The sequence below is a fragment of the Lygodium microphyllum genome, chromosome 7 (genome assembly GCF_053477565.2).
Source record: "Lygodium microphyllum isolate KBCC chromosome 7, Lygodium_microphyllum_v1.1.10, whole genome shotgun sequence".
Taxonomy (NCBI): Eukaryota; Viridiplantae; Streptophyta; class Polypodiopsida; order Schizaeales; family Lygodiaceae; genus Lygodium; species Lygodium microphyllum.
Window position 1 is genome coordinate 7716760 of NC_141141.1, and position 24368 is coordinate 7741127.

The 24368-nt window shown below is 39.6% G+C and overlaps 1 protein-coding gene across 1 annotated transcript; it reads left to right on the forward strand.

Moving 5' to 3' along the window:
* Window positions 1-14242: 14242 nt before the first annotated feature.
* Window positions 14243-19188, forward strand: LOC148033155 (BTB/POZ domain-containing protein At5g48800-like). Its single transcript, XM_087681025.1, has 4 exons — window positions 14243-14462; window positions 15062-15128; window positions 16086-17276; window positions 17839-19188. Exons 1-4 carry the CDS (start codon window positions 14368-14370, stop codon window positions 18502-18504), a joined length of 2019 nt encoding a protein of 672 aa, XP_087537151.1. The 5' UTR covers window positions 14243-14367; the 3' UTR covers window positions 18505-19188.
* The last annotated feature ends 5180 nt before the right edge of the window (window positions 19189-24368 follow it).

The following is a 24368-nucleotide window of genomic DNA, read 5'->3' on the forward strand; positions in this document are numbered from 1 at the left end:
CTTGATTGTGTCCTAACATTTTCCACTTACCTCATCAATAAAAAGAGATATGTATTGCTAAATGATATTCAACACCTTTTTTATCTCAAAGAAGATTACTGCTTAGCAATCCTTACATGATAGGGCCAAAATGATTAGAATTTTATCGGTTATGAATAGGAATTGCTAGCAAGTCTTAATGTTGAGGGAGAGAATTTTCAAGATAGCTCTGTAGACTTTCATTCATGTATTAATCAGATCGTGGAATATGAAAAGGAGAGGCTACCTATCTATAGAAGAAGAGTTCTCATAAATTCAACAGAAACTTAGTATTGATAACATGGGATATGAAGACAAATTGAAGTCTCCATCAGAGGAGAAACCAAAAAGTTCAATAAATCTTGATGATGATAGTCTTCTTGAATAAGATAAAAACCCTAAGGTATGGAAGATAATTTTAAGATATCCATTGATGTTTATATTAGAGTTTGTTATGCATTATAGAAAAATATTATAGGATACTTATATATTGACATCTTACACTATTGTGGTTTATTATGCAGATAGAAATTGAAGATCTAGACAACTTTCTTAGAAGAGCCAAGGGCTCAATACCATTGAAGCTTGGCAAAAGTCAAGGCCTTGGACATTACATTGAAAGCTTAAATAATCAAACAATTGCAATTTATCATAGCAAGTTGTCAAGCTCTCCAAGCCTGCCAATGATGGCTTTGAAAGCTATCTCCAAGGTGATTCAATCCCAGGGTTTCAATACAGGATCATATAAGATAATTTTTGTGAAGAAATGAGAAGTTGTAGGAGCTTTTGACTTCATGTTTGGATATAGTGGATCTAGGGCACGATACTTCGGAGTTCTTGGCTCTTATTTGCTCTCCCATGTAGGAGACGCCAAGAATTTAAAGCTCCTAAACAAGAGTTCTTGAAACGTAGAGATCTTATTGAGTGGGATGAAACAAAAGATTCCTCTAGAGGCCCTAATGAGTTTCTTGAACTAGAGGCTTTTCTACAACAACAGAGTTAGACTAGAAGATGTTAAGGGTTTCTTGAAACCCATCTTTTTCCATCTCTTTATCTAGTTTTGTAACCATTCTGAAAATCTTTGCTTTGCACAAGAGTTTAAATATCCCTCTTTTCTTCTTTGGGTGGTAGTTTATATAGTTCTTGCCAAAGGTGATGTATTACATGATGTGGTTGTGTCTTTGAGCTTGAATTTGTGCCAAATTTGTCTATAGAACCATTGGAAGACCTCTAGTAAAATGTTTGCTTGTATCTTTCACCTCCATGCCTTGTGTATCTAAAGTATTTTGTTCTTGCTTGATAATGTGATTTTTCTATACCTTGGGTTAACCAGATAGATAGAGATCCATATTTCTTAATAAAATATGGAGCATGGTTGTATAAAATATGTTACATGGTCAACAAATAAAGAAAGTTAATAAAAAAACCTTATACAAGTTAGACAATGAAGAGACATACATGTGCAAACTTCTTATCATATAGTGAGTGAAGTGTTGATCACCCCAAGCTTCTTTCATTACCTTTTTAAAAAGGTTCAATTGGTTTTTGAAGTCTTTGAGATAATCGTCATTCCATTCAATTTTATCACAATAAAAGAATACTTTGTCTAGTGTTTCCCAAACATTGGCTTTTCTATTCCGAGCTTGTCCATTATCAGCATGATCTTTAACTGCATTATGTAGAAACTTCCACTAATTATATCTAATAGTTGAGCCACCATTCCTAGAGTTTATCTTACCAAGTCTCCCATGAAAGCCTAGGAACCTTCTAGCCTTCACTCCACCAATAGATGGCTTTTTGGGGACACAATTGCTATCCTTAGACTTTTGAAGATCTGGTTCAATAACAACATTACCACTATGCAAACTAATTGCAGATAAGACTTTTTCAATCTTTGTTATAGCATCTATTCTAGCTAATAATGGCTTTAGCTTTCATGCAAGCCCTATATAAAGATAAACAAGCTTTTCAATTATCCTACAAAGCACATGAAGTGTACAGATATGGGCATTCACTAAAGGAATATTTAAGACTAGCTTAAACTATGGATCCTTGTTGTGCCTAGAGAGAGCTCTATTCCAATTTCCTGAGTTCAATTGTATAGCTAGGGACATGCAATATAGGCAAGGAGATCTAGTGTTGGCTCTCTTAGACACATTGTACATACATTTGAGTATCTTTAAGTCACCAACTATGTAGCACTCAATTTTATAGTTCCCAAATCCTTCAACAAATAGATATTCTCCTACATGTTGTCTCTTAATACATCAAGTATTGGTGTTTGATGAAAAACCCAATACAATATATCAAAATCCTATGTATCTACTTTGAATGCTCCTAGCCACCAAATGATGTGTTCAGATTGAACACTAAATGACATTGAGTGATTGCAATGACCGGATGAAAATGCTCTATTCATCAAGTTTATAGAGACTCTCTCTAATTTTGTGCATTTTAGAATCTCACTTTCATCAAGTTTAACCACAAATCTAGCCACTTCTTGTGCCTCTTTTAATGACAAGTCATAGAATCTGATCATTAGACATTGTAGGGTGGGCCAAGTCAAGGAAAATAATGTTAAATTCATTGAATACAACTTTCTTGAAAATACTCACTCAGAATCTCCATCACTTTGTTATTCACTCTTTATCTGATAGTTCTAACCACATATGGCCTTGGAAGTATACAATTACATACCTATCCTTGCTTCATATTTGATTATAAAAGCTAGAAAAGTTGTAGATAAGCATTTTGACTAATACTAATACTATCTAGTGTCTTTTGCACTAACTCATATCCAAATAATGATCCTTTATAAATGACTCCAAGCATTATTTCTTTATCTTTTTAAATTTTTTATTCTCCAAAATATCTTTTGAAACTATTGAAGGAAGAAAATAATAATAAAATTGAGATGCTTTTTAAAGAATCTCTTTCACTTGCATTTGGTTGAAGAAGAGACCTAAATAAAATTAGCATCACAAATTAATACAATTAAGTATAAAAAAGCCATATTAATAACCTTTAAAGTGTAAAAAGTGTACCTTGCTGCTTGGATTCTTTTACTACAACCACCTCCTCCTTGTTTGAGACTCTCAATATTTTTAAGAGCCCTTTGTCGATTTCGAAGGCCTAAAATAGTTTGCTTTCATCAACAAGATTTGATGCGTTTCTCCAATGAATGAATCCTCAATTCATAGCCCTCTAGCTTCTATAATAACTCATTATTATGTTTTGATAAAAGACAGTTATCCAAACTGATAACATTCTTTAACCAAGTTAAGTGTGTAACTTAGAAATCCATTATAGCTATCACCAATGAACCTCATCAATGAAGAGCTATTATAGAAAGATGGAGTGCTATTTTTTCTAGGATCTTTGGGATATAGTCTGCCATCCAACCAAAGACCAAGATTCTTTTTTCCTTCAAACTTGAGTACATGTTTCGTAGACTCTGTAATAGTAATGGGCTTTGTTCTCTTTCTTATTGGTTCATACTCATTATTCAACTCAATATAAAGATGATAGAGAGGTCTTTTATTAGAGCTATAGAAATAATTGGATGACCGATCCATAACTAAGGATGTGATTAGAAGATTGGATTGAAAAACTATGTGAATTAGAAACAAGAAGGAAAATGAAGAAAAAACTAGTAAGGACGGGAAAGAAAAAAGAGAGTGAGAATGGAGGGAGATAATCAAACATCAAACAAAATTCAAATTGAATATTAGTTTTCACTTTAATGAGGATGAGTAAGATCTTCATTATGACAACCTTTGTCACAAGAGCTAGGGCTCTACTTATCATAAACATCATGAATCTTCTCCCATAATTGCTAGGCAATGTATCCTTCAGAGACAACATTGTAGAATACCTACTTAGAGAGTGACAACATGATTGTAGATTTACATGATTCATCTGAGACAACATTGTAGAATACCTACTTAGAGAGTGACAAAATGATTGTAAATTTACATGACTCATCTAATTCAACCCAATCCTCCTCATCAAAGTGTTTGAGCTTTACACCTTTGTGTCTCAATGGCTTAATTTACAATTTCTACATCAAAACTTGCCATATCGGTGCCTTCTAGTAGCTGTAATTAGTGCCATCTAAATTTTCAATGTTAAAGATAGCATTGTCATTTGATCCACTAGCCATTATGTTGATAAATGAAAGCACAATATAAGAAGACATGCTATTGTAAATGATTGCAAATCAACCTCAAATCACAACCAATACAAGGTCTAAATGGAAGAAGATACCAAATTGTAGGGATGTCCACTACCTTCTAGTAATGAACTATCAAATCAAAGTACCAACTCAATTAAAGAATGCATAAACCTACAATTATTGCATAGGTATAATAAATGCAGGAGTGAATCCAAGGTCAACTATGGGTAATCGAATAGAAAAATACAAGCTTGCACTGTTAGGTATATCCTACAACGAATGGGATATGTAAGAGTAGCTAGCAACATGGAAGATGCATACATCCATTACCAAGATCTATCACACTCAATGTGTTAGTAATCCATACATCTAGTAGGCATAAACATCATGCATATAGTAGGACTTAGGAGCAATAAAAGAGATTTGCCAAATGCTCGATTGACTAAGCAAGGCTAATGAAGCTCAATACATAGCCAAGTAGTGGGAATACATTGCCGAAATCACTCTAATTTAGAAATAGATTGTGGATCCAAAGCATTAATCAAATCAGCCCACTAAAAGGTAATTGTATCCAAGAAGCATCAAGAGAGCATATATATAACTCAATGAGTCCCACGGTCTCAATGAAAGAAGCTCAAGTTCATGTACATAATGAATCCAAAGCTCAATGAAAATATTCAAGTGTCAAGTGACTCCCACTGGGACAAAATCGAATGCCAACTGAGCAAGATGAGCTTAATAGATCATATACGTGACATTCAAGCATCCAAGTTATGGAGGATGGAGTAAGAAAGTAAGAGAGACTCAAGATGTGGGAAGTCCAACAATCACAATGTGTGACTAACCTTCCCTTATTCATCAGTCATTGAAAGAATAAAGAATGAAGTGATAGTGATGGGTACCCGCCACCTACACTGTACAGGTGTGTGGGTATTGTAAATGTAGTGAATACACGGGTGGCATAGGCACATATGCCTTCCCCCCTCCAAAAAAGAAAAAAACAAGGATCTCTTTGAACAGGATGACATTCTCAGAGTTAGACCTTAGCAAAGGAGAAGGGATTAAGGCAACTTCTCCTTTTCACTAAAGCTTGGTGGGTAGGGGAGATTGATACACATTCAAAAGAAATGTTTAGTATTCTCAAAAAGAAGAAAGAATGGGGGATGCTTCCTCTCTTGATAGATGATGAAGGGTAACACAACCAAAGATCAAGAGCAAAATATCAACATGTTGTATGATTGTGGCTTCAACACCTTTAGAAAGAACTTTGCACCTAGCCTAGAAAAAACCATTGTTGCAAGAGCCAATATAGCAAGGTGTAGGCCAAAAGTCATTCCCCCCCCTCTATAGCTACTCTATTTGATTAGGACCTCTCTATAATCAAATTAGATCGCATTATTAATAAACTCAAAAAAGGAAAAACCTCAAGACTAGATGGCCTTCCCAATGAGTTTTTCAAGGAGTTCAAGTAATATATCCTTCATCCTCTTCTTCTAGTTTGGAAAGAGTCTCTGAATTTTGAAGCACTCCCTCACCATCTCAGTGTTTGTCAAATTAGAGTGATCCACGAAAAAGAGAACAAAGCCCTCCTCTCCAATTGGAGACCAATCACCTATTTAACCTTAGCATATAAGTTTTTTGCCAAAGTTTTAGCCCTTGTGTCATCTAGATGATTGGATACAAAAAGAACAAAAGGGGTTCATCGAGAGGGGGGGAGGGGGAAGGAAGGGTAAGGAGTGAGTTTTTTGAGCAATCTTTAGAGCAAGTTTTCTTCGGCAATCCTCTTGTTTTAATTCCACATAGTTCACTTTTTTCACCATCAATTAGAACCATCTCTACATCTACTTGCACCACCACCATCTCTGCACCACCACCACCACTACCACCTCCACAACCATCACCACCACCTACTTCACCACCACCACCACCACCCATCATCTCCTCCTGCTCATGCTCATGCTCATGCTCATCCTCATCCTTCTCCCCCTCAACTTTCTTATTCTCCACCCCCACACACACATACATTCTCTCTCTCTCTCTCTCTCTCTCTCTCTCTCTCTCTCTCTCTCTCTCTCTCTCTCTCTCTCTCTCTCTCTCTCTCTCTCTCTCTCTCTCTCTCTCTCTCTCTCTCTCTCTCTCTCTAGCTATTCCTAGGTGTATGTAGCCCCTCAATCTTGAAGATCACCCCGAATAGTTAGGCTACTCCTTAATAGTGTAGCTATAAGAAACATCACTTAAACGTAATGGATGGATGGCATGATGCCTATCTCACATGCACTTGTGAACTACATGCCTTACTTTACACATCCTCACTTATTCTATAATTTGGACCTTGGTCACACTTGAAAAAGTTCACAATGATATTTAACTTAGTTTATATGAGACATGATTCTTCAAACTTGTCCTATTATTCATACTTGTTAGATTTTTGTTTTTGTTTATCTTACATATCATTCTTTTTTTCTTGGGTTAGATGTATGATTCACTTTCGCATTTGGTATGTTTGGCTAATGTATGGTTCAATATTATAAATTTTGGAATTTGGTAGGTTCGGCGAAGGACTTACATTTGATTGCATACTTGTGGACTGCCTTAATCCAATCTTCTCTTATGACTCCACATGAGATTCCTAGTAAGTTTGAATTGACCATCTTAGGCTATGCAAGCTACACTTAGGTGGACCTTTCTAGATCTTACACAAGTTAAACTTAAGTGTTTACTATTTTAAAAGAATTTTGTATTTTCTCGATATAGTATAAACCTAGATTTGGAGTTAAAAAATGCATCACTTGCTCTTTTAACATACAGAGTAAAAACATGGGATGCAGAAGAATCTTAGATTTTAGGTTGTGATCTAGTATATCCATTGCAATCCATAAGTTCTCTTGACTCCTATTTTTACAAAGATGTCAAATATCAATAACATGCATTATAATAATTATATCAAAGCTATAAAAATTTTTCTTGGATCGAAACTCTCTAGCCTAAATTTATCTCAAGTTCTAGACTAATATATAAGTGAATATATTTATATACTAATAATATTAATTATAGTAGTATTTTATTATTTAACATCTCCTAATATTGTTTTAATACATCAATATTATCCATTCAAGAATTATATTATTTATAAATATATAATTTAAGTACCAAAATTCTATACAACATATATGTAAATATGTTAATATTAATATATGTTAATTTAACACCAATCACATTAATACATATATTAATGAATTATTATTATCATTGTATTAAAATCATTTCTACTATTTTGATTACATTATATTGATATTAAATATATTAATATCAATGTTAAGATTACTATTATCATATGCATATATATATATATTATCATTATAATAATATAGTAGTATTAATTATAATAATTAAATTAAAATGCTAATAATATATTTTAATACTAATATATATATATATATATATATATATATATATATATATATATATATATGGAGAGAGAGAGAGAGAGAGAGAGAGAGAGAGAGAGAGAGAGAGAATGTGTGTGTGTATGTATGCACATACGCACGTGTGTGTTTTTTTTGTTTTACTTGTATGTAGGCAATATAATATGTCCCTCTATATAAAGCAACCTTACAATGTCCTAGTACCAAATTGTAGACAACTATTACTTTATAACAACATATGTCTAAAATGAGCACTCAAGGTGGTATTTAATGAGGTGAATTACTTGATGGATTTTAAATCAAATACATGGGGATAAGTGGTCTTCTAGAACATTCTTATAATATAAGATGTTTTCCTATTCAATGGGCAACTATAAGAGTCATTTATGGAATGTGCACACACACACACACACACACACACACACACACACACACACACACACACACACACACACACACACACACACACACACACACACACACACACACACACACACACACAGAGGAATTCAAGGGACAATGCTGATAGAGAGACATGGGGGAGAGAAAAAATAATTTGGGAGAGAGAGAGAGAGAGAGAGAGAGAGAGAGAGAGAGAGAGAGAGAGAGAGAGAGAGAGAGAGAGGGAGGAGAGGCAAAATAATTGAGTAGGGAGAGAGAGAAGAGGGGGGATGGAGAATTGGAGATTGAGAAAGTTGGGAGGAGAGAATGAGAGATAGGTGATTGTGATGTTGGCATTGGTGGTATTAAGGAGGAGGAGAAGGAGGAGATAGTGGTGGTGGTGGAGGTGGTGGAGGTGAAGGTGGAGGTAGTGGTGGGGGTGGCTAAAGTAGTGGTGGTGCTAGTAGAGGAGGAGCTGGTGGTGGTAGTGTAAGTGGAGGTGGTTGTAAAGGGACGGTTGCAATAAAAGGTGGAATAAGTGAACTATGTGGAATAAAAATAGGGGAGTTTCCAAAAAAAGCTCACTCCAAAAGCTTGCTTCTTGCACACACTCCATTGAGGGCTACTTCATCCTAGATGCCATTATAGATATTTGGGAGGAATTAGAGCATATCGATGACGCTAAACAAGATGTCATCTTCTTCAAAATAGACTTTTATAAAGCATATGATAGATTAGAATGGGACTTCATCTTTCAATCCCTGCATGATATGGGATTTGGTAAGCATTTCATAAAATACACAATGGTACTCTTTGGTAATTTCTCAACACAAGTCTCAATTCATGGTTCTTTAACCCCCCCCTTCCCACTTAGGAAATCAATTGGGCAAGGATGCCCACTAGTCCCCCCTACTCTTTGCTATAGTGGTGTATGCTTTCGGATGGTTAGTACAAGCTGAGGTGGATGTTGGAAATATTAAAGGGATCACTCTGGCTGATTTTAACAAACAAATGACCCTTAATCTATTTGTTGATGACAAAAATGGAACTATACACAATGATAACACCTCCCTTAGTTCCTTTTGGAATTGTACCCAAGAGTTTTGCCTAGCATCAATTCCATACTCAATTATTTGAAGAAGGCATGTATTAAATCCACTTTGCAACCTTTGTCAGATTGGCTAGTAAACCAAGGTTGCTCCATCATCCCTCATGCCAAGATCTTCTAATTGTTGGGCATCCCAATGGGCTTCAAGGTCACTCAACACCAACATTGGCAATGGGTGATGCTTGGATTAAGGACAAAACTAGACTAGTGGAAAGGATTCCAAGGTAATCTAGCATGACAATCAAATGCCCTAAAACATATTCTTATCTCTTAGTCATCTACAATCTCTCATGTTGCCGTCCTCCCAAAAACTCAATCATCTACTATCTCTCATGTTGGTGTTCTCCCAAAAACTCAATCAAGGAGCTATAAACAATACATAGGAACTTCCTTTGGGGTTCATCAGAAAACAATAGAAATATTCCTTAAGTGGCATGGAGCACATGTGTTCTTCCTAAGAGTAAGGGTGGCTTAAGTCTCTTGGATTTAGAAAAGATGGTTAGCAAAATAGCCGCCAAATGGATCGTTTGTAGTATTCAAGAACCTCATGAGGACTAGGCAATCCTCTTACATAGATGTGTAGAAGGGTTTGTCATCCAAGCATACCCAAGATAGAAAAAACTTTCAGCTATCACCACAACCTTTGCCAACACTCTCGCCAACACTGCAATCATAATCAAAAAGACCTCTTCCCTTGCCAAAATTTTTTTGGATAGCCTAGTTCAAATCCCTTTCAACACAAATCCCAATGTCACTTGCCTTGGGTAGCCTTTCACTCAATATGGTTCAGCCTATTCTGCAATATCACTCTCGACGAACAATTAGAAGTAGGGTGGAGACTATATAAAAAAGGGATTCAACTATGGGAAGACCTTTGGAATTATGACCTCTGTAATTGGCTGAGTATGGAAAGTATCAAAAGTAAAATAGAAACTCGGAAGAGAGATTAACCGGTCCCCCCCACTGCCGTGCATGGCAAAGGCCATCCAAATTAGAGGATGGTTCAATTGCAAAAACACAACACAAGAGAATGGGTTACCCTTGCTCCTGTTAGTAAACCTCCTAGCCCCAAACTCAACAAACTTAATGAGGAATGGCACATCAATCAAGATAGCCATCAATGTGAATTCAAATGTGCTCATATTTGGTCCAAAACAATACATGTAAAAAAATCCACACTACTCTCTCTCATTCTCCATAAGGGACTATGGATAGGAGAAACAACAACAATGCTAAAAATAGGTGATGGAAAATAACCCTGTTGCAAAACTGAAACAAAAAATCAAGCCCATTTGTTTATGAATTGTAGGTTCAATAAAGAAGTATTCAAATTCTTACAACATATTATTAAATCCTTCCACCCTCTTAGCTAAATTGGAAAGGTGTATTACTAGGGGATACCAATGGCCTCCCTATAGAAATCTAGATTTTTATCAAGTCTTACTTCTTATGGGCCATATGGTTCCAAAGAAATGATGACATCTCCAAGTGTAAAATTGACTTCTCGATTCATGGATTGAAATTGGACTTTGTTTGGCATATCACTCATGTGGAGAAGGGAATACTGATCCACTATACCAAACAAGATGCAATTGCCAAAAAGAAAAGAACCATTTAGGATCGACAAGCGTAAGAAGCTCAGGCTCGAATGATTACATTGTCAATGGACTAGGATTTCGCCTTCATCTGTGAAGCAATCCTACTAAAAGCCCCAGATTGGCCTTCTATGGGAACATGCCACTTTTGCGATACCTAAATAATGGCTGCTCTAGCAATACATGCCACTTGCAATGCCCTTGAAGCCTTTGTAAAAACTATAATACTCTTAGTGGCTATTCCTCAAAGCCTCCATTTGGATAATGTAATCATTGTAAATATTTATATTTTACTATTTTTTTTAATTTTACACTTTATAGCCTTTTCCTTAAAAAAAAAAAGAAATGGCAAATACATGCAAATTGATCCCCCCCCCCAAAAGGCAAAATAAAACTTAGTTAGAGATTTTGGTATGTGCTAACAAAAATGTTTGTGAACGCTAGCTTGAGTAAACCTTAGATGTAGGTGAGGGCCTACGTCCCACTTGAGTTCGGCGGACGGCTTAATTTGTATGGGCTGCCAATAAACCTAGTAACATTGGACATGGACCTTACTAAGTTCCTCTCACCGGATCACTTGCGATTTGCATACAGTTTCTTATGGCCTGGTGGCCGTTGTATTAAAAGTTGTCAAGTGGTGCGAAGCATAACGCCAATGAATTTATTGGCGGGGAACAAAAGCGCTTGCAAGTTGCGAGAGTGACGCCCACGCGTGACGCCGCGCGTTTCAAAAAAAACGAAAAATACACTGAACGGTTGATAACAGGGAGAAGAAGCGTCAACGCACTACGGATAAGGGAATCTTCCAGAAATTCTATGGCTTTGAATTCTTGAAAATTCGGTTTTGTGGGATATATATTCAGTTTTTCTGTTCGGCAGTAATTAAATTTGGCGACTGGACAGTGAACGGGATAGAGGCTCTCTGTCTTGTGGGAAGTATGAGCAGAGCAGAGAGCGCGGCGCGGCCATGCGCGGACATAAAAGCTGCCAAAGGCGGGGCTACCGCCACATTTAGCCCCCGCCCCCACCCCCCCCCAATCAACCAACCAACCAACCAACGGGAGCCCCAACAACTTGTCGAGTCTTCCAGTGAGACAAAATGCAGAAACGAAAAACCTTTTGGCCCCAAAAATATAAAGATGACGATAAACTATCTTCCCCACCACTTTCTTCAAGAAGTGCATGCACGTATGTTAGCACGTTCTCTCTCTCTCTCTCTCTCTATGTAGCTAGGTGCATGGAGCTTTTTGTCCATCCCTTCAAAAGGAGCGCTCCATGACAAGCAAAAGTGGCCCCTTCCTATGGAACTTGCAAACGAACTCTTCCACCATTACCCATCACACGCTTCAACCCTTCCCATTGGCCTTGCAAATGGTCTGTCCTTCACCATCACTACATAGACACCTTCACGTTGCACAATCAAGCAATGGTAGGTTTGCTCCAATATCCACCGAGAAAGAAGAAGTATCAAGCTTATTTAACTTTTTAGTTTTCTATACATGTGCCTCTATACATATGAAGCAGATCAAGAGACCTTGATCAGTTGCAATAGATTTCTCGCAGTACTGTGCCCCTAGTTGCAATAGGGTTTGCCAGGCAAAGGTGTGCTTGAACTATCCACGGATCCATTTTGCACACTCGAATTTGATATGAATACATATCTTCATAAAGATGGCAACATAGAGGTAGAAGAAGAAGATTGAGGGGATGAAATTGGCATTGGGTTGCTAAAGGGAGTGCCACATAGTTGAGAAGGGGGTGGCTATAGGAAAGTGGAGAGAGGAGATGCCAACATTTTGGTCATTAAATATAGTGCCATTGTTGTATGTGAGTTTAAGAATCACGCCATGCCTAAGTATATGGACTTGTGAGTGTGCTTTGAGGACTTCACATCTACATAGCCAAATGAAGTCCAAGTTGTAGAGAGAGAATGCAAAAGGGGGGTGGAAGAAAGTCTCATGGACCAATCTCTGATTGAGAACTCCATCAACTCCAACAAGTTCATGGAGTAACCTCATGTTTAGAGGGTACTCCATCAACTCCTTAGTGTTGACATCCACGCCACACAAGTTAAAGTGTTGATTTGGCCTAGGCATGGCCTGGGTCTAACATAAATTGTAATGCAATGTACATAGATGGCATGCATAGAGTGATCATATGGTGGGTGGGATGACAATCAATGTGATACATAGGTCAATGTGGACATATACTTGATGAGTAATCTAGGCCATGCATGGGTTCATGAGTCTTGGATGACTAGATAGTTGGTGGCAGTAATGGATGGGTGATCACTTCCTGGGATAGAGTGATGTTAATGAAAAGCTTGCTTGGGTCCATATGAAGCAATGGCAAGGTGGAGAACTTATCCTATGCTCAATATTTTATCACATTGAGATAGCTTATGTGGGAGAGGAGAGTTAGTTGTTGGCAATATTGATTACTAAGGGGTACATGGTACACTATGGCTTGAACTTGTTGCTCACACAGTATTTGTAGTATATTGGTATTCCATTTTCTCACCATACTCATGCTAACTGCCTAATTCTCTCTCATGTGCATAGGCTTCAAAGTACACAAGCATATCATATCGGTTATCTTTAAGTTTCAATGTTTATTTTCAAAGATGGTACTATGCAAGGGACATGTTGGCTACCTCTTAAATGACAAGGAAATTTCTAGGACAATTTTGTTATACTAGAATGGCTTTCTATATAAGTATGCACAATTCGTATACGGGCTAAGTTGCACCCAAGGTTTGGGGGGGAGGGGGGTGATGGAATGCAACTTGCTCCACTAATTTTGTGGTCACACCCTTTGGGCTAGGGGGAGCAATGTTATGTTAACCCATACCTTCCCTTGCTAGCAACCCCTGCTAGCCGGGTCAAGCTGTTTCTTATGCTTTGATTGGTTAGTTAGATTTTAGTTGTTGTTAAATTTTTTTTCAATCAAAGCGACTCAAACCCCCTTGTTGGTGGGCCTACAAGCTCAGTCAATCATACATGTATCCCTTTTGACCCTTATGGCATTGTGGAGACTAGGCTCTAAGAGCTAGGGCTCACCCAAGGTTAGTAGGAGGAGTCGGACCCCACTCCCCCTGCTAACCCTTGATCGTACTCTCATACTCATCCTACTAGCACTTTGAAAACACATAGTTTTAAGCTAGTGCTAGCAGGGTTTATGGCATTCTTGTTCTTTCATTGGTGCATATGAGCTTCTCGACCCCACACTCTGCATAATGTTGTTAGGCCTTTGTGTCACTTGATTCAGTAGGTCCAATAATCATATTGCTTTTTAAAAGTTTTCGTTTGCCCTGCTCGACCCAGCTCTAAGACTTGGGTAAAAACTTCAACTCAACTCAACTTGTCATGCCACATGCAAACATATGCAAGACTTACCACACTTGGAAACTTAAAAAAGATAACTTTGCACTACCTAGTACCTGCTGTCTAATCAATCTTTCATGCCACATGGGCAACTTCTCAAAACTGACAGAGTGGCTATCAACATCCTAGGTCGCTTTTTAGGCCCCCAAAGAGGGAATACTTCTTATCTCCTAAAGTACTCTAGTCTACTTCATTTGTGATTTGCCTCTCTCTGTCTCTCTCTCTCTCTCTCTCTCTCGCTGTCACACAGGGAACAGTCAGAGAGGAGATCCTCTTCTGCGCCATGACTATCACCCCTCCCCATGACCATCTTGTAACCAGACCTTCTTACCGATCAGGCTTCGCTCTCGCCCCATTGAGACACAATTCCAATCACTGGTGAGTCATTTTCAAAGTCTATATTTGTTCTCTAGTGTGATGATCATTAGCAGATTGATGCCCCTCATGTAACTGATGGCCTCTCAAGCATGTACAATCATGTAGCAAAATGATGCAGCCTTTTCCAAACTCAGGCTGGATGCTGTGTAGCAGGAGTCTGCAATATTTCTTTGTTGACAAGCAGATATACACATAAATCAGGGGATACTTGTCCTCAGATATAAGCAAGCCAGGGTGTTTTTTTGGGACATCAGCTGATTTCTTCATCTTGTCAATGGCAATGCACTGTTTCTGTGCAAATGAGTAAAAATGTCAATCAATGGGGATACACCTCTTATCCATCCTGTGTTTCTGCATATCAGAACATAAAATCCCACTTAATTATGTGTTTCTTTACATGAGTGCATAACACCTCACTCAATGACTGAGGTTTGGATGATGCATCTCTCATTCATTCTATGTATATTTATATCAGTGCATAAAACCTCACTCAATGAATGAATATTGGATGATGCACCTCTTATTCATCCTATGTGTCTGTATGTCAACCCATAAAACCTCCAAATCAGCTGACAGGCGTTAATACATGTGTGTGACAGGACCATTCCGGATGTTCCAAGCGACATAATTGTGGACGTGGGCGGAATCACCTTTGCTTTGCACAAGGTAAAAAAGAATGTCACCCAAATTGTGGACAGCATCTATCTGCACGGCGCAGTACAATCCAATGCAGGGGCGCTGACTTCGCATATCAAGGGGGGGCTAACTGTGCTTAATTTGGGCCTTGACTGGCTAAAGCCTAAAACTCTAGTAGAGAGAATGGTGGTGTGCCATATTATCAAGATAACCTTTGGCCCAAGGTTTGAGGGATGGTTGACTTTTTGGGCCGCATTTCTAGCTGGAGCTCCACTAATTCCATCATCCATGGCAGCTCGCCGCACGCCGCCCCCCCCCCCCCACCCCCCCCCCCCGCCCCCCCCCCCTCTCTCTCTCTGTGTTCAACCCCTGTCCAAGATTAGCTCTCTTTCTTTCTCCTGTCCCTTGCCAACATCTCCTTCTCAACCTACTTGCTGAATTTGGGCCAATTTCCTAACTGCCTGATTCACAAACATTTTTGACATTTTCCCATGTGGGGAAGGAGGCTCTTTTCCCTTGTTTTTCCCTATAGTGCTCAACATCATGAGCTTCTGCTCGGGAGGCACTGCATACCTAGCTAGATGCAGTTGGGAGCACTGGGCTGCCAGCCTGGGTTTTTGCAAAAGCTTATGATGTTGTTGAAATTCATGATGTGGGGATTATAGTGGGATTTTTTCTAAAGCTTATTGTGATTACAGTTATGAATGTTTGTTGATTGTTGAACGTTGATTATGCATCCTCTCTCAAATGCCTATCCTGAATATTCATGAAGGGAGTTTTTACTTCTCGTGCATACTTTATCTCCCCGCAGATGCATGCTTTATAGCTGGATAAAGTTCCTATCCAGTGTCATAATTCATCACCCCTTTCCTTCCTGCTAAGCTTTCATATTGGCATTGCCTTTTTCAAGATTACTCGTCTCATCTGTCTTCATTACTTCCCTATTGACAAGCAAAATAATGGTGGATTTGTTTGCTCTCTGAGCAGTTTCCCCTCATCTCAAGATGTGGACTTCTGAGGATGCTGGTTGCAGAGGACAAGGAGGGAGAAGCTTCAAGAGTGGAGCTAGAAGGGGTCCCTGGTGGAGCTGAGGGTTTTGAACTTGCCGCCAAGTTTTGCTATGGCATCACCTTAGAAATCTCCAAATATAATGTATCACTCCTCCGGTGTGTAGCAGAGTTCCTGGATATGACAGAAGAGCATGGGGAGGACAACCTAGTTCTGCAAACAGAGACCTTCTTGGAGAGGCTGGGCAGACAGACATTCAAAGAACTGGTTACAATGCTCCACACATGTGAGGCCCTGCTCCCCATGGCTGAGGACCTGCAAATAGTGAGCAGGTGCATCGATTGGACAGCCAATAAAGCTGTGCAGGAACGAGAAGAGAACACAAATAGTTCAATCAGCTTTCTTGAGTTTCAACAGCACACAAACAATTCTGTAGAATGGTGGGTGGAGGATCTGTCTGTCTTGAGGATTGACTTTTTCCAGAGGGTTTTGGCAGCTATGAGGAATAAAGGGTTGAGGGCAGAAGGTATAGGTGGTGCACTTGTTTATTATGCCCACAAATCTTTGAAAGGAATGACAAAGAAGACAATGGGAATCAGTTGGGATTCAAGCATCAAAAGCAAAATCAAGGTGCATGATACTTCCACAGCCATGGAACATGAACAAAGGATACTTGTAGAGACTATTGTAAGCCTTCTGCCCCATGAGAAGCATGTTGCATCCATTAATTTTCTTGTTGGGCTGTTGAGAACGGCTTGCATTTTGGAGACAACATTAGCTTGCCGGCTCGACCTTGAGAAACGGATCGGCAGCCAGTTGCATAGAGCAACTCTTGATGACCTCCTCATTCCTTCTTTTGGTCTATATAACGGGGAGACCCTCTTTGATGTTGACACAGTCCATAGGCTTGTTGCTAGCTTTGTGGAGCAACAAGGGGAGGAAGACTTTGATGATAATTTCTCTGAGCTTTATGATGACATAGATGGCTTCGGTACTCCTTCGCTTACACCCATGCAAAAAGTTGGCAAGCTTCTTGATGGCTACCTTGCAGAAGTTGCAGCTGATGCCAATCTTAGCTTATCCAAATTTTTATCTCTGGCTGAGCTGCTACCACATCATGCTCGACAATTTGATGATGGGGTGTACAGGGCCATTGATATCTATTTGAAGGTAACTTAATTTTGTTCAGTTTTGCAACTATGCTCATCGAAATTGTCCCAATATGCAAGCATGTAGTTCTATAAATCGTACACACTGTGCCTGAGGGTTGGGGGCATCAATTGTGCACTCCTAGCTCTCTCCATCCCCTCCTCCAACCGCAACCCCTCTTTGCCTGCCCGACCCTCCCCCTCCTTACTGTAGTCCCCTATACTTGCTAGATGTCTGCCTAAGTGTCTTTGCCAAAGTAGTTGTCCTTGAGTCCTTGTGACATGAGACCAAATGCCAGATGCAGAGTCTGTACAATGCAAATAGATATCTGTATGGCCTGCAATGGCAATCAGAAAACATGAATGTGTTGCTAATGCGTGCCACAGTGAAGCCATTAGAGTTTTTGGAATATGAGAGACAAATAGATAGTTTGTTTGAGCCTGGCTGTCCAAATGTTTTGCTTTCACTTGTTTGATTGTTTGGCTTCAATTACAACTCTGTTTGCCCTAGGTGAGTATTTTCTCTATCTTGCTCAGAAAATGCTCAAAAGAATGCTAATTTGATTGATTTCAAAACATGGCAGGCACACCCACATTTAACAGATGTTGAGCGCAAGAAGCTCTGCAGGCTGCTGGATTTCCAGAAGCTCTCACAAGAGGCCTGCACACATGCAGCTCAAAATGAGCGATTGCCGGTCCAAGCAGTAGTGCAAGTCCTCTATTTCGAGCAGATGCGAATCCGCAATGTGATGACAGGGACATACCATGCCCCATTGGAGATGGGTGGGTTGGAAGCAACAGCAGCAGCAATACATAAAGTAGGCAGCGGTGGTCTAAATCCATTGGTATCTCCCAAAGACAACTATGCATCGGTGCGACGGGAGAACCGCGAGCTGAAACTGGAGGTGGCTCGAATGCGGATGCGCCTGAGTGACCTTGAAAAGGACCATCAGCACATGAAGCATGACATGGAGAAAGGCAATATACATGACCATCACCACGTTCAGCATCAACATGGCTTCCTACATGCTTTCTCTAAATCCTTCAGCAAGTTGAATCCCTTCCACCATAGGAAGCTCAATCCATTCCACCACTCCCATTCACACGAGCATTATCCAAGTCATGATCAACAACAAAATGGTCATGATTACCCACGGAGAAGGGCTGTTTCGGCCTCAAGTGCATCCAGCCATAACTCTATCGAGCAACCCAAAAAAGAGTCGAGGAAGAAACGCCACTCGCTATCCTAGGTTAGGCCACAAATAAACAGACCCACTTCCAGCAGGTGAAATCAGCGTCTCAGTAGTCCTAGGCTCAATTCATTGGAGCATTGTATATAAAATCCCCCTCCTCAAGACCGCCAAAAACAGCTCTGTTCCAGAGGGGATCTGGCTGTTTGATCTGTTGATGAAGTCAATCTGATCAATTATAAACAGTTTGCAGGCACTCCTCCTTGTTTCCATGCTAACATCACATCCACACACCAGTGTGATTGCTCCCCTCAAAATTTCCCGGAAACACTCTTTAGTGCTAGTCTAGTTTGAAGGTGCTAAACTTCCCCAAATTTCAAAGGATTCCTATTCATTGCCCAAACAACAAAGCTCCAAGGTTTCCTCTTCATTGCCCAAACAACAAAGCTCCAAGGTTTGTCTTTCTTTGCAATCTACTCATGCCCATATCTTGACTACTTGTATGTTGATTAGTCCTTATCCATTCATAATTGCATTTATTCAATGTTATACTTTCATTCCTTTTGGAGCGTGCAAAGGCGACCTTGAGTTGTGTGTACAAAATATCCTTCTTGTGTGTATAAAATATCCTTTCTTTTTGAAGACTTATGCTTTGAAAGATGCTTCAAGGGGTGTATCCAAGGTTTGAATTCATGCACCCAAGTAAGGATGCTCAAAAAATCAATGAAATATATCACTTTTTAAGGTTGCTTTCCAAAGCACCTTCAAATTCCAAGAATGAGCATTGAGAAGATACAACTTAGTTGGTCGATTAGCAGTTTAACGTACATGTGCAATAGACTTCATAACTATCTCACACATGAAGTGTTACATCACCTGCATAGTAGCTATCATCAACGAGGGTTGCAATGACTCTTTGAAGTAGTGGTAAGGAAGAAGCGTTTGAGCTCCCAAATATGCATGGTTTCTTCACATCTGAATCGTCCACAAACTTGATAAACTTGGAGTATTTTGATAGTTGGAAGGAAAATCTACCAATCAACCAAGAGAGCTGCCAAAACTCTCTCAAGGGAATTCAATATGAAATTGTTGAGAGAGTATTTAAGAATCCTTTAGTGAATTTGGCAATCCCAAATAAAAAGTGGGACTATCTCTAAACAAGGTGAACATGTCAAACAATCTCTCTACTAGTAGGAAATCTAACATGCAATAATTAAGAGTTTATCCAAGAATATTCTAGTGAGTAGGGAAATTTTAAAGGCAAGTATTTGTTAGGGGTAAAGGCACCTATGCCTAACTGCATGTGTATTACTACACTGACAGTACCCACACACTTATGCGCAAATCGGATGTCGTATGCGTATGTAGCAAGCGTCGGAAGGTCCCCAAGAACAAAGAACTCTACTTTAAGCTCAAAATCCAAGAGAATAGACTTGCACGACATGAAGCAAAAAGACCAATTAGGTACAATCTCCCCCCATGCCTTGTGTGACTGCTTTACAAAGCATGTATTTAATATTTTATTCATCTCCAAGCTAAAAAATTGCCCAAATTTACAATTAACATGCTTTAGCTTTTTTATTTGCTTTTGTCCAAATAAAGAATAAAGTGGTTGGATACCCTAAGAGTTGGGTTGTGCCCAAATACAATGACCAATCACCCATGCACATACAAAATAATAAATATATGTCAAGTGCTTCAATAAATAAGCTTGTTTGGAAATAAAAGACTAAGCTATAGAAGTCCTTGCCTAGTAGGATTTCTTGGTCCAGTTGTCCTAAGTTAGGTAGGAAGTTCAGACCACCAATTAGGATGACTTCTTTTGTAGTTCTTTTTGGCTTGTTTGTGTTGGCGTAGTTGAATAGCGACTAGCTTTGGATCTCTATCAGGTTATGCTTGGCTTATCCCTTGTGGATCCTCATGCCTTGACTTTGTTAGGGGATAGGGTGCGAGTTGTTCTTCTGATTAGTTGTGTATTCTATTTTGTGGTAGCTTGATGCTTTTTATGGTCGTTGTTGGTGCAGATCAATTTGTGGGTTCAAGGACCGAGTCGCCCTATCCTGTGGTCCCCAATGAGAGTGGGATTTAACCACCAAAGAAGTGTTGAATAAATGCGGGATGATGCAAATTTTAAGCAGAATTTAAATCTCGATGGGAGTGGAAGACGCGGATTCAACAATGTTAAGTGACCATGGAAGACGAGACTTCTAATTTTTTCAAAGAATCGACTTTGGTAGCGGTTGTGGATCTTTAATAATTTTCTGAGTAGCTAGATGTGTCTACAAACTTCTTGAGTGAAGGTGCCGGATTCTACTCTTGAAACTTGAGGTAGTGCTCATGACTAGCTTTTGCATTGAATATTAGGAAAAAGTGGTATCTTCCATGTGTGTTGGGGTTGTAGTCAACACCATGCCTTCGTGGGTAGGGTAAATGCACGGGATATCCTCTTTTCTCAAGTAGTGCTCCATAGAAGGCCATCCATGCCTCATCACTCTCATCCAAGATAGTGTGTCTCCAAGATAGCTGTGACTCAAAGCCAAGCACCAATCGAGGCTTTTCAAACACCTTATTCTACTAGTACCGTACCTCCTCTCCTCAGCATGAGTCAAGACCTTGCAGCTTTTGATCTAGCCATCTCTCGCCTAACACTGCCCCAATCCCAATCACATGCTTCATGGTGTTCATTAGGAGTATCTGATTGAAATTTTCCATTTCGTTGAAAAAAAAGGTCATCTTTGCATCCCATGACTCCATTCTTTCTAGGGGTGAGAGCTCTTCTTCCTAGTGTATGCTAACTTCTTGTAGCTCTCTTAGGAAGGACACCTTTGGCACATATTGTCGATTTGCCCTAAACTTCAATTCCACTTCACCTAGTTGTTTTTTCCTTCGTTGCATTGGGTCTCTATTTGCAAGAGGATGACTCTTTGGGTGATCACTCTAGTTGTTGTTGTGTGTGGGATGGTTTGGGGGCATCTTCACGTGGTGGTAATGAAGGTTTAGGCTCCTCATGAATCACGAATCCCAATCTTACTAGATGCTTCCTTGTGAGGCCTTCTTGTTCAAGCTATTGGGCCATTTCATCTCGAGTGGGCTCATACTCCAATCATTGCAATAGTGGCCTCAAGGTGTTGTGGAGGGCTTCCTTGGCCACTTGGAGTTTTCTTTTCGATCCCTACATTGTGTCCTTTTCTTTCAGGTTGGTGACTTTTGTATGAGTCTTTACAAAACTCTTCTGCTGGATTCTCGTCATCTTTTCTGCTAGTTGGGCTCTATCTTTTGCCACACCTTTGTCATGCTTAGCATGTGTAAGTTTGCAAGCAAGGTCTTGCATAGGCCTTGAGCTTCCTTCCTCCCATTGGTCGAGATCTTTTTCCTTGCTTGCTCCAACCCTTGCTCTTGCCACTTTATTAGGGCTTCTACAATGCTAATGTATCATTCCTTGCTCTATTGGAGGTGCTCCTTCTCCTAGGTCAGCATGGCTATAGTCCTGTTGAGATCTTCATGTCCTTTGGTGGCTTCCTCCCACTACTCAACCGATTTGAGGGTTCTCGCCTTCATTTGCTTCACTTCTTCATCATCTAGCTGTAATTGTATAATTTTTTGGTCTTGCTCCTTTAGCGCCTCTACCAGTTCTACCATAATTTTTGAGGTATTCTCATGGAGGGCTTCTTCCTTTTTCCTATTCTCTTTATCCTATATCTATATAGTGCCAATAACTCCTCATACCTATAATTATCAATCATTTTTCTAACCAAGATGGCTAGCTCTGTTTTGAGAGTGTAAACCTCCCTAGTGTATTACTGCTAGAGCGTTACATAGGCTTCATTTTCCGTTTCCAGGGCTAACATTTCTTGCTTCCTTTCTTCTTCCTTCTAGTCTCTTTGCTCTTCCAAAGTCTTGAGAATATCAAAGTTCTGTCCAGTTTCTTGAGTGATAAGGGGAACCTAAGACAAGGTGTCCTCTAGCTGTGGCACCTTCTCAATTCTCCTTTGTGGTTCAACTTCTTTTAGTGCAGGCCTCTTTGAACTTGTAAGGGCAGATCCCACTAATGGACTTCCTAACAAAAATGAGTAGAATGCTTCCACCCATTGCCAGCCTTCACTTGAGATTTGACTACGTCCTTCCAACCTAGGAAGCGATGGCAATGGCAGTGGGGCAATAGGTAGTGTGGCTCTTTCAAGTGCTTGGGTAGGCTATGGTGGTGGTGATAAGGGATGAACTGATCCTTTCCCCTTACCCTCGATTGTCTTGTGCCCTTCTCCACTAGCTATGCTTCCTACTCTGCTTGAGTTCATGCCTGATTGATTGGTATTTGGTGGGGCTTCCACTAGGGTTTCTTCTCTTCTATGTGTCTCCTCCATTGAGTTTCATACATCCATGTGATATTCCTCCTCTACTTTCTTATCCTTGACTTGTCTTTCCACTGGGGTTTCTTCTCTTCTACGTGTCTCCTCCACTGAGTTTCATATAGCCAAGTGATATTACTCCTCTACTTTCTTTTCATTGGCTTGTCTTTCTACTTCAGCTTTTTGGACTCATCCATGGCCATTTCCAATGCATCTTCTTCTTTTGACGGAGTCTTTTCTTCTTCACCTTGTTTCTTGGTGGTGTCCTTCTTCTTTCTCCCTTTTGCAGAGATTTTCTCCGTGTTCTTCTCTTGGTCATCTTTCTATGGATCTTGTTCATTACTGGCCTTCTCTTCCTTCTACTTTTTAATGGCTTCTAGCTTTACTTGCTATGCTTCTTTTGCTCTTTTCCTTCTCTCTTCTTTGGTCTTCTTTTCTCTTTGTGTCTATATCCTTTGTTTCTTTTTACTGAGTATGCTTTGGGACCATTCTTCTTCTTCTTGTATTTGCTCCCACCATCCTTGATCATTGTTTTAGTTTTTCTTATCGTGTCTTGAGCCAAGGACATAGCTGTATTCTCTTGGGCAACTAGTATCAGAGCCATCTTCTCCAAGAGCTCGAGCCCAACTTGGCATTACTTCAGCTTCCATTCAAATACCTACAACAGTGTTGAAATGCATGGATCTGAGCATGGCTATGGCAGATGGAACACAAAGATAATGTTCATAATGACATAGATTAAAGAAACCAACTGTTACTCGAGTGAATTAGGTTCCAAGATGGAAGCTTGGACTCATAAACACAATCTTGAGTATGACACTGATTTTGACTGAAATGACAAAGTACAATAGTATTCCCTCATTGAATGATAAGAAGGTACAACACTTTATAGGCTCATGATGGTTCCCTTTTTTCTCCACTGTGCTTATGAGATTCAAGCATCCTACATTTCAGGCATCCTCTCTAGTAAACTATATGAGTCTTGCCCTATTGCTCCATACAAAGAGGTTGTCACATGGGTGTGATTGCATAACTCTCAACACCCCTCCTCAATCACAACCGTGAAAAGGCACTAAGTGTACAACGATTGTCATGAGTAGAACCTTGCTAAGTATGGATATGCCACAAACATGGTAATCATCCAGAGGCTGTCGGGGGCAGAAAAAGCTAAGTGTGGGTAGCAAAAACATGGCTAACATCCGGGGGCTGTTACAAGGCCTCACTAAGTGTGTAGAGGCTATTATGCATAGGCTACATGAAGAGTTTTACAAGGCGTATGACATGAGCATTAATGGCAAGTACATACAATAAAAAGTTCTAGTGAAGAGTGAAGACAAGGACCAACAGGCCCTTGTGGGTTTCTTCATCAGATATGTCATGGTAGGTATAACATATATTTTTGTCTTCATGGTCTTCTTTTTCTTGGTCTTCTTCTTCATGGTATGCCTGGTCTTCTTCTTCATTATGGTCTTTGCTTGCATTAGTCTTCATGTCCCCCTCACGCAAAGATATCACCATTTTTGAGATTTGCATGATGACCAAGATAGCTAGAGTGTCTTCAAAATCTTCAAATGAAAT